The sequence below is a fragment of the Nematolebias whitei genome, chromosome 7, assembly GCF_014905685.2.
Source record: "Nematolebias whitei isolate Nwh7 chromosome 7, NemWhi1, whole genome shotgun sequence".
NCBI lineage: Eukaryota > Metazoa > Chordata > Actinopteri > Cyprinodontiformes > Rivulidae > Nematolebias > Nematolebias whitei.
In genome coordinates this window covers 41,522,008-41,533,107 of record NC_056504.1, presented here as the reverse complement: position 1 = coordinate 41,533,107, position 11,100 = coordinate 41,522,008, and the positions used below count along the sequence as shown (strand labels likewise).

General features: G+C 39.0%; 2 protein-coding genes across 2 annotated transcripts; one reads left to right on the top strand and one right to left on the bottom strand.

The window, feature by feature from the left end:
- Positions 1–2,862: 2,862 nt before the first annotated feature.
- Positions 2,863–4,204, bottom strand: LOC119412549 (vasopressin V2 receptor-like). The gene is made up of 2 exons (XM_037679570.1): positions 3,325–4,204; positions 2,863–3,074 (listed from the first exon to the last, which is right to left on the bottom strand). Exons 1-2 carry the CDS (start codon positions 4,163–4,165, stop codon positions 2,863–2,865), a joined length of 1,053 nt encoding a protein of 350 aa, XP_037535498.1. The 5' UTR covers positions 4,166–4,204.
- A 3,252-nt stretch (positions 4,205–7,456) lies between these two features.
- vhl (von Hippel-Lindau tumor suppressor) lies at positions 7,457–10,623 on the top strand. Its single transcript, XM_037679569.1, has 3 exons — positions 7,457–7,889; positions 8,188–8,307; positions 10,386–10,623. The coding sequence occupies exons 1-3, from the start codon at positions 7,703–7,705 to the stop codon at positions 10,574–10,576; spliced, it is 498 nt and encodes a 165-aa protein (XP_037535497.1). The 5' UTR covers positions 7,457–7,702; the 3' UTR covers positions 10,577–10,623.
- Positions 10,624–11,100: the final 477 nt, after the last annotated feature.

Sequence of the window (11,100 nt, the reverse complement as noted above, 5' to 3'; positions counted from 1 at the left end):
ATATATATATATATATATATATATATATATAGTATTTATTTCTTAATACATGTCACTGCGTGAGTGCAGCTACAGCGTGCGCTCTCAGGACGTTATTACCTGCAGTATTCCCTCAGTGAGGACTGAACTAGGCAAAATGGTCTTCTCCTACTCCGCTCCTGTTTCCTGGAATATCTTGCAAAAAGATCTGAAGCTCTCGACCTTGACCTCTCTAAGTGGCTTTAAACATCTGCTAAGTTCCTGGCAAGAACCAGTGCAAACATCTTCCTGTTTATAGTTTTCTATACCGCCTCATAGTCTAGCTGTTTTTTCGCTGTTTCTTTTTCCTTTCAATTATAATTTTGTTTTCAATTGTAAAAAAAAACCCAAACACACTTAAATTAAATTTGTATGACTCATTTGTGAATGTGTATTGTTGTTGTTGTTATCCACTATTGTAAAGGAGTCCTCGTAGCTCACTGGGACTAACCTGTTTAAATAAAGGTTGAATGAAAAATAGGCTTCTTGATCTGGGATCTGATTATGAAATTCATACCATAAACATGCAAATGTGAGCTGGAATGACAATAAAAAAAATCCTTGAATCCTTGAATGATTTTATTAAAAGATCTGAGCTATGTTTTTTGTGTGTAATATATGATATTCTGTTGAATGCTCAATAATCCAGGTAGAAAAATCTAAAAAAGTTAAGTCTGATCCTTTGGACGGGTTCAAAAAACAAAAAAAAATTGTAGAAACGTTTCGTCTTTCATCAGAAAGACTTCTTCAGTCTGAGGAGCTGTATTTAGGTAATGTATGATATATAAGATATGTTTTTTTAAGTTTGTACAATCTCCCCAATTGTCCCCATTGCATTTGAGAATTTTGGAGTTGTTTTTTTTTTTCTAATATCTTCTATGTCTGATTTAGTTGGCTGTTATTTCAATTTAACTCTGCTTTGTAACATTCTTTTCCTTGTTGGAATTCTGAATTATGTAATTAAAGATTGTTTGTCAGTTTGGCAGAGTGTTAAACTGGCAATCTCACTTTATTTGGAGTTATTTGTAGCCCTAAAACAAAAGACAAAGCCATTTTGATAATCAAAAAAGTGACTTAAAGCTATAAGTATCTAAATTTTAACTAAAAGCTGAAGGTAGCAAAACACTAGCTAAAAGCTAAAAGCATCAAAAAGCTAGCTAGAACCTAAAAGTGTCAAAGATAAAGATAGCAAAAACTACAAGCTTAGGAAGACAAAAACAGAATAGGCATGCTGAAGCAGAGTTTAAACCGAACAATGATTGTCAAGAAGTTGAAGAAACCCTGATTCATTAGTAGGGAAATTATTTTTATTTAAAGGTAAATATTTCACAAAGTATAAGTTACAAAATCCACAAGTCCTTGCACTGATTTCATGAATGAGCCTTTTTAAATTTATTTAATTTTATTGAATGGCAACAATAACACAAAGTGTGCAGAAAGAGTAAAATAAAATAAAAACTTATTAAACTGAAACAGAAAAATGTAAATGTAGATTCAGCATTCACTATTTTCAATACTCTGCTCTGGTGGTCTCAGAGCACAGAGTCAGACATATTTATGATTGTCTGAGTCAGTGTTTCGGATGATGCCCCCAATCCTGCTCTGTCACAGACTCTCAGAGGTTTATGCCAAGTCATTCTGATAACATCTTATCAGCACCAGCCACCTTCACCCTGTGCATCTTTTCCCAAGACGAAAATTGTTTGGGAGACATTTTTATTCTCCTCTTCAAAGTCACACTCTTCTTGCCTTGTTCTGCTATGAATGGGGTATATTTCCTTTTTTAGTCATGTTTTTGTAGCTCAGATATAAGTCAGATGATGCCAACAACTAATAAAATATCTTCATTTACTGATCGCTCTGTTAGCCGACGCTGCTGCCTGTATCCACTCTCTCATTAGTCTAATGATCTGCCTTTAGTATGGTGTAATTTGCTCCTTTGTTTTTAAAATAACACTGGAAAAAAGCAATCCATGGCCTTTACTTGTACTTATCTGCAACAGAAGACAATAAATATCCATGCTGTCATGTGAAATATTTTAATGCTGTAGGCCTCTGGTATGCTACTCTGTCTGCATTAAAATTCTTTATCCTTATTGGTATGCAGATAAAATGTGTGGCATGATTGATGGAAGCTGGCTAACACAGATAAATGGGAACATTCCATGTTTATAGATTAAACACAATTTAAAAAGCATATTGTCACCAAAAGCCACATTGTAAGTGCCCCTCAAGCACAAAATTATGTTCTTGTATGCAATTTTATAAAGTGTGGATTTTCAGGTGTACTCATGGGAAAAACACAAAAATAAGAGTTGTATATTTTGACTTTATTCCTTACTTGTTCTGTATGAATCAGTACTCACTGAAGGCAACATCAACAGAACTGATTTTTAAAAAATGCAAATACAGATAATGTTGATGATAAATGTTTCTCTGTTGTGAAAATACAGTTGTTCTGAGTTTTAACACTTTCTGCTGACCAACTCTGTGAGGTCAACTCCAATAATTTGTTATTTTTAAAATAAAATAACCACAACTGAAATAAATATATATTTTTTTCCTCTTTTGAATGATGGATCCAAATCCATGTCCAGTTTACATTTAGATTCAGGAATGCTGTATTTTATATAACGCTCAGTTAAAAAGACTGTTTTACTGAAGCCGAAAAGGCTTTGAGTTGAGACTCACAGTCTAACGCGCTCTTTCCATCAGAGTCCAAGAAAACAAATCTTCATCAGCATTTATCTCATGATCAAGCTCGCCAACAGATTTTCTTTGCACTTTTCCATAAGAGCTCAGGATTAGAAGATAACACACAGATCTCCAATCCTTTCCCCACAGTCACTTTAACTCTGAGACATTTTTGAAGCTCATATTCAAAGTGCTGACGAGCGTCGCCTCGTTCTGCATTGAGTCCTTGCTGTTGGAAAGCCGGCGGCGGCACAAGAGAGTCAGCAGCTTGTTTGGAAACTGACCGCTGAACAGAAGATAAATGCAGGGATTGGCGCAACTGTTCAGGCTGGCCAGCAACATCAAGATGGTGAAAGTTGCAGCTGAAATACGAGAAGACAGACTAAAAGTTAGTTGTCAGTGCAGCAAACAAAAAGTGCACTTTTACGCACAAACTCGATGGTGCGCTTTTACGCACCAAAGAGTTTGTGCGTAAAAGTGCACTATTTACTTGTGCGTCAAAAGCTAAGCTTCTGTATTATTACAACACATGTCAAAAGCAATACCTTCTATGGCACAGCATGGTTAGGTTAAAGGTAACCACACATCGTCTCTAGAAGCACAGGAACTTACTCTCTTTTGGCGCGTAGGTGTCCCAGGCGGACCACAGCTGCACCGTGAAGAACGGAGCCCAGCAGATGATATAAGCCAGCACAATGACCACGGTCATCTTCAGGGTCTTTACCCTGGCCTTGGACATGCCCACTTCGCTGGCTCTGGGAGGCAGCAGGACTCCAATGCTGCCCTGCTTGTGCATCTTTTTGTACAGGTTGGTCTGGATGGCCCTGCAGATGCGCACTTGGCAAACAACCACTGTGGAGACAGGCAGGATGAAGATGACCAGCGTGGTCCAGGTGACGTAAGCCTGCAGCCCCCACGGCTTTATGAAGTCAGCCCAGCAGTCAAACACGCCGGGTGCGACCTCCACCTTAGAGAAAATGAAAGCCTGCGGCAGGCTGCCCAGCAGGGAGACTCCCCACGCCACGCACACAGGGAGGTTCAGTCTCGTACGCGTCCGCTGGAACGTCACCATCGGTTTGCAGACCGCCTGGTACCTGTCCACCGTCATCACCACGATCATGTAGGTGGACGAGAACATGCCCAGAACCTGCAGATACTTCACGAGGCGGCACACCAAGTCGGGTCCGACGAATCTGTCCGTGATGTCCCACATGAGCTGTGGGCACACTTGGAAAAAAGCCACCACCAGGTCCGCCACGCACAGGTGGAACACGAAGACGCGCATCCTGGACATTTGTTTCCGCTGCCTCCAGAGGACTCGCAGCAGGGCGGTGTTGAGCACGGCGGCTGTCACGAAGATGACGCCGAGCAGCGCGATCTCCACCCGGGCCAGACTCTGGTCTCTGGGCACATCCTCCGCATCCACTAAGTCACTGACGTTCAGCTGCTGCATCACTCAGAGTTGAGATTTGTTGGCAAAAAATAAATACAAATAAATAAACTCGAGTGAGAGCATTAAAAGTCTAAATCCTTTTGCAACGCAGCATTTGTCGCAAAGAAAAAAAAAACTTGTGTTGCCAGTTATATCTAAAACACGAAATGTTTGGCTCGCTGCAAATCAAAGTAAGACATTTTAAACTCCAAACTTTCTACCTCACTATTTTTCAGATGCTTCAGTGAACGAGGAGCTCTGATGTGCGTCACCTGCAGTTCTCTGGTTCTGATTCTTCTGCTGCGCCCCCCACTTTTTATCTGGGCTGAAGGTAGGCGGTGCTAAGTAATCTGATTACTTTCTCACATGCTTAATGAATCCACGAGCTTCAGAATACTGACATTAAAAACCTATAGCTCATCACGGCTGAATAAACATATTTTAGGTGATCATGGTGAAAACCTCGGATTTTTTTTTTCTTAAATTCCTTTTTATTGTGTTCATTATTTTATAAAACAGGACTGAATCTGGTCATTAAATTAAAGAATTAAATATCTACGAATTATCTAAGCTGAAAATACTTCAATTTAGTTTTAAGAAGGCCTTTTGAGTTGTCATGTTTGTGGAAAGAAATATTACATACATGCATTTATTTGAAGTTCTGAAGTTTATGAACAGTGAACACAATAAAGAGTTGCACCTTCTGAAGTCCCTGATACATTTCAGATGTTGAAAGCAAAATGAGTTTGATCCTGAGTAAAAAAGATATATATTTTTTTAAATAAATAAATAAATGTTAAAAAAGCCAACAGGAGAGGTCAATAAACCAAAAAGAATTATAACACAAATATTCTTCTTTCTTGTTGCATCAACCATCTCACATATTGTTCTGTTGTGTTCATTAAGGTGAACTAAAGCTTCAATCCAGTTTCAAACACAAAGTTGCATATCTAAATTTGAGTATGCAACTTTTTGTATATTAGTGTGATGCAATAATTTAACCAATAATACCTAAGCTTCATCAACTGTATTACTTTAACTACTTTTGCACATTATTCTTTTGTATGCCACAATTCTCTTAACATTTGATAATAAACCTGGGCTTTTGCATGTTTCTGAAACGTACAGTGCAGACTGAACTAGGTCCTTCTCTCCGCTCCTGTATCCTGGAACACCTTGCAAAAAGATCTGAAGCTCTAGACCAGGGGTCTGCAATCTGCGGCTCTGGAGCCACATGCAGCTCTTTGGTGCAGCGGCACTTTCAAGCTTTAACCAAAACTGACATAAAACTGAATTTTATTATACAAACAACAAAAAAAGATTAGTTCAAACAATTTTCCTGTCATTTCTTTTGCAAATATGTGAACACTGGAGCGAGTAAAAGGAGTAAAATTTTAACTTGATGCTTTTATTTCTTCATATGAAGAACTGTCAGCATAGATTATAGATTTTTTTTTTATTTGAACAAAACATGGTAAAAACTGATTTTTTTCCCACTTCTTTACAAGAATCTGGTCTTTTAATCTTAACAATCATTAGATATGTTTAGCTTTATAATGTCACCCCTACTGGCCACAAAAGCCCCCTCCATACCATACCACTTTATTTATAACGCACTTAAAACAGCTACAAAGCCAACCAAAGTGCTGTACAGACAAAACAACAGGTAACACACAAAGCAAAATACAAAATGAGGTAAATCAGAATATAGACAAAAAAAAAAAAAGATGCAGATAATGACGACAAACCAGTGTGGAGCATACAGGATCAAAACACAGATCACCTTGTGTTGAAAGCTATTGAATAGTAGTGAGTTTTTAAACGGGACTTGAAAACCGAGAGGGAGGGGGCCTGTCTGACAAGCAGAGGTAACTCGTTCCAAAGTCTTGGTCCTGCTACAGAGAAGGCCCTGTCACCTCTGCGCTTAAGACGAGTTCCTGGAACTGTGAGGAGCAACTGGTCCGCTGACCTCAGGGAACGTGGTGGGACATACGGTTGTAGCAGATCAGAGAGATGGGGGGGGGGGACACTGTTCAGTGATTTGTAGACATACATGAGTATTTTGAACTGGATTCGAAAGTGAACCAGTAACCAGTGCAGTGAGGCCAAAACTGGTGTAATGTGCTCTCTTTTGCCTGTACTGGTTAAAAATCGGGTTGCTGAATTCTGGACCAGTTGTAGTCGTGCAATGGAGGTCTGACCGATACCAAACAGGAGCAAATTGCAGTAATCAAGCCTAGATGTAATGAATGCATGTATTACTGTTTCCAGGTTATCTCCAGCAAACCTAAAGTGGCCCACGGGCCACCAGTTGATAATCACAGTTGTTGCGGCTTCGGACATGTTTAATGTCGTGAACAAAGGCGTAAAAATGGCTCTTTTGATCGTAAAGGTTGCAGACCCCTGCTCTAGACCTTGACCTCTCTGAGTGGCTTCAAACAACTGCTAAGTTTATGGCAAAAAAAAAACAACAACAATGCAGACATGTTCCTGTTTTTAGTATTTTAGCAGCTCTTTTTGTTGCGTTTTTTTTTTATATGAATTTCTTCCATTTCTTTTCCATTTTATGTGCTTTTTTATGATTGTCTACTGTTGTCATCTGTGTTCTTTGTTTAAAACAGGTCTCTCTTGTAATCCTTGAGACTCAGCGAGACTAACCTGTATAAATAAAGGTTGAATGAATGAACAGCGGGCAAGGTGGCGCAACTGGTAGAGCTGCTGCCGCTCAGCGAGCAGGTCCTTGGTTCAAACCCCAGTCCAGGGGCCTTTCTGGGTGGAGTTTGCATGTTCTCTCCGTGCATGCGTGGGTTTTCTCCGGGTACTCCAGTTTCCTCCCACAGACCAAAAACATGCATGTTAGGCTGACTGGTAACTCTAAATTGTCCCTAGGTGTGAGTGAGAGAGTGAATGGTTCAGCTGTTTGCCAGTGGCCCTGCGATGGACCTGCGACCCGTCCAGGGTGTCCCCCGCCCCTCGCACAGTGATTGCTGGACATGGGCACCAGCGACCCCTGTGACCCAAAATGGAACAAACGGGTAAAGAAAATGGATGGATGGATGGATGAATGAACAGCTGTTCAGGTTTCCTAAAAACTGGAAAACGACATGTTAAAGGATGTAGGCTACATAAAATATACATGGCAAAAGAGCCTATAGATTATTATTGACAATTAATTATTTGTTTTAGAGATTTCGAATAAAAAATGTTCTATTTATTAGAGATTTGAAAACTTTTGGTGCTGTTTTTCTTCACGTACAGCACGTACCTTTTGAACCCGATGTTACGTCATAAATGTATAGACCAATCACAGTGCGAGTCTACCGGAACCCGGAAGCTTGAATGTAGATTTAAAAGATTTAAAAAAGTTAGCTAATTGAATACGTATATCGTGTTTTAAAGGAATCTACTCGTCAGACGGATATATTGATGCAGCGGTATTAGTTTGATGAGTTCTTGTTGTTGTTGTTGACAACTGGCAACACAGATTAGTTAGCTGGTTCGCTAGCCAGTTAGCCGCTGAGCTAACCTTTTAGCACTAAAGACTTCTCGTAAGCGCCGATGCCTCAAGAAGAAGAGGAGTCTCTTCCGCTGGTTCGTTCTCTGAACAGTCAGATTCGGGTTTATGCCACGTTTTGTAACCAAAGCACTCGCGTTGTGCGGCCAATATGGATAGATTACCGCGGGAGGCCTCAACTCTACGACGAGTTGCAGCCAAGAACAGGACGAAGAATAAACACCTTCGTAGGTGAGAAACCACCTCAAACACAAACCCCTGAGAACAAGTTTCATGTTTTAGAGAAAGTGAATTTAGATGTGTGCAAGTAACTTTTAATTAAATATGCTTCTGACAATCTGAATGTAAACCAGGGAGTTTGGAAGGAGAGGGTTATTAAAAAACAATATAGGTTTAGAAAGTATTTGATATAATAACTGTGTTTTTATATCTATGCAATTTTTATGTATTTATATTTTGCTTTTATTGAAGCAAAGTGTCCTTTGTAATGTCAGATTTTAATGTATATCTTCGTTTTGTTTTCTCCCAGGTCACCCTTGGATGTTCAGAGATGCAGCAACAGATGAGCTTTTGAGGGTGAACAACAAAGAGCTGTTTGTTCCTAAACCAGCTGATGCACGTGGTGTTTTGGTTAATATCACTTTACCAGGTAAGATGAGTCAACTTACTTAATGGTGTGCATTTGTGTACAAACATTAGTGTTTGTATTAGTGACTGTCAAACTGTTGTTGATCAGAGTGCATTGAATAGAAGGAAATTAAAATAAGTAAAATTAAATCTTTATTTTAAACCAGTGTCGCTTCACCATCCAGATTCATTTGGCTTTTAAATTAGACCTTTTGTTTTCTACCACATTATGAAACATCGAGAGCCTACTGTGTTCAGTCACCGTGTTCCAAGCATCACAAAATTGCGCAGTCCATTCCAACTTTATTTGTACAGCACTTTACGCGCCACAGCAGACCAAAGTGCTGCACAGAATCACATTAAAACACGACTCAAGCCATAAATACACTTAAAAACACAAGTGGAATAAAACCAGGTCATGAAAAATGGTAAAATGCATAAGATCTGATCAAACAATAAAAACAATAAAACAAAGTCTGAGATGGAGGGGCATCTCGTTCCACAGTTTAGAAGGTGATGCAGCAAAAGCTCAACCCCCCTGAGGTCGAGTGGTTTTTAGGGATGCTCTGGAGCAGCTGGTCAGCTGATCTGAGTGAGCGAGAGGGTTCTGTAGGGATACAGCATTTGAGCGAGGTAGGGTGGGGCAAGGCCATTCAAACATTTAAAAACAAATAAAATAATTTTACAATGGATTTTAAATTGCACAGGCAGCCAGAGGAGTGAGAATAACATGGGAGGGATGTACTCATATGTACCGTATTTCCGCTGTACATGTTGCACCGCCCTATAAGTCGCATCAGTCCATATTTGTCTAATAAAGTGGAAAAATCCATAAATGTGTCGCTTTGCCGTATACGTCGCATGTGTTATGCGTCACCGCTGATGCGTTGCCTTTGTTACGTGTCACCGCTGACAACCCGGAAATGTGTGCCGGTGTTGTGCCAAAAAACGATGGGCTGCCAAATAGTGGCCGCGGGAGTGTGCACAGGAGGACTTTAACAAGAATTTAACAAGATTAACATTTGAAACAATTGTTTGCTCGAAATTATATTAAATGTGTGTATCAATCTAACGTTTGCTTAATAAATGCACTTTGAGGGTCAAATCAGCCGTTCTTCAAAACCCGATGTGTGGAAGTAAACGTGAGCACGTGTCAAGTTGCTGTACAAAATTTAAAAAGATAAACGCCTAAACAATTATTTGTTTGCTCAAAATCATAGCAAAGTTGTGTCTCAGTCCAGTTGGGTTTTTTTTCTTGAACTTTTCTGAATTTGTCATTAGAGCCACGTTTACCTATTGCATAACACAACAGCATGCCATATCTATTACTACTCTGCTGCCATCAAGTGGCTGAAAGTGGTACTGGTCTTCTTTTTTTTTGTCAGAATGAATGAAAGCTGTCATATCTCTGCCAAAAAATTGTTTATAAATATGGGAAAAAATCCATAAATATATCGCTTCAGCCTGTAAGTCGCAGGGCATGTAAATTATGCAAAAATAGCGACTTATACAACGAAAAATAAATACAGTCCGTGTGCCAGTTAAAAGCCTCGCTGCAGCAGTATATAGACCCTTTGCAGTCAGGCAATGGAGGACCCGCTAACCCCCCAGATAATGTGCGTTAATCCAGCCGTGTGGTAACAAAAACATAATTACTGTCTCAAAGTTTATTTTCGGAATGATGGGTTTTATCTTGGTTAGCTGTCTCAAATGATAAAAGCTTATTTTAATAACTGACCTAATCTGACTGTCTAATGTAAGTTCAGGATCTAGTTCAGCCCCTAAATTCCTCACTGTCAATTTGCTGTATTGGTCAAGGAACCTAGATCTACAGGGGAGGGTCCATCAATACTTCCAAAAAATGTACATTGTGAAATGCAATGTAAGTGTTGGTTCATTAAATTAATTTTTAAACTTTGTAAGTTGAACACATTGTCAAAGTACTGTACAAGTAAAATAAATAAAGTTTTATAAAAACACAGCAACACAAAATGAGTGTAATCTGTGAGAATAATATAATGTTTCTAAAAAAAATTCCCTGCATTTTTATAAAACTGTATTTCCAGAAGTTCTTAGAAACTTTTGTTTTACTTTACGCAGTTGACAGTCTTAAGATTCGAGCTCTCCACGTCGTTCGACGACTGGTTCGACCTGAAGACTACAGAAAGCTGGAAATTGTTCATACGCTCCACGAGGAGCTTGAAGATCAGCCCAGCTGTTTGAAAGATCTCCGACGCATGAACCAGCGAGTTGAGCAGTGTCTGCTGCGGTTCCGAGGCCAGGAGGAATGAAGCGTGAAGCTGGATGGATGTTCATCAGACTGTATTTATTACTCACAAACAGCAGACATAAAAGAACTTGTAAAATAATTCATTCAACCTTTATTTGTACAGGTGAGTCTCATTGAGTCACCTGTGGAAATAAAGGTTGAATGAATTATTTTACAAGCTCTTGTAAAACTTGTAAAATAATACAAACAGGAGATACTTCTCTTTGTCACTGTTGTTCATTATCTGTAAAAAAGAGTCACTTTGACTTGCTGCCAGATTGTTATATTCAGTCATCAGCTTAAGCAAATGTCTTTCTTACAAGAAAGAAAAAGACGTTTTAAACTCTTACTAAGAGTTTATGTCTAATTTAAGGTCACAAGGCCGATAGAAAAACTTTCAAATGTAAAGATTTATATTTTTACATTAAAATACAGCATATTTAGAGTGCTATGTGTTAAGTTGACATTTAAATTAACCAAAATAAATAGAAGATTTTGTTGAGAATTTTACTATGTCTTCTAATTTCTAACTGGGGGACATAAAAA

Excerpts from the sequence above, each read along its gene's own strand:
- LOC119412549 (XM_037679570.1), bottom strand. The coding sequence starts at position 4,165 with ATGCAGCAGCTGAACGTCAGTGACTTAGTGGATGCGGAGGATGTGCCC. Across the intron at positions 3,075-3,324 it reads CACCTACGCGCCAAAAGAGA|CTGCAACTTTCACCATCTTG; the intron begins GTAAGTTCCTGT and ends CTCGTATTTCAG.
- vhl (XM_037679569.1), top strand. The coding sequence starts at position 7,703 with ATGCCTCAAGAAGAAGAGGAGTCTCTTCCGCTGGTTCGTTCTCTGAAC. Across the intron at positions 7,890-8,187 it reads AAGAATAAACACCTTCGTAG|GTCACCCTTGGATGTTCAGA; the intron begins GTGAGAAACCAC and ends GTTTTCTCCCAG. Across the intron at positions 8,308-10,385 it reads GGTTAATATCACTTTACCAG|TTGACAGTCTTAAGATTCGA; the intron begins GTAAGATGAGTC and ends TACTTTACGCAG.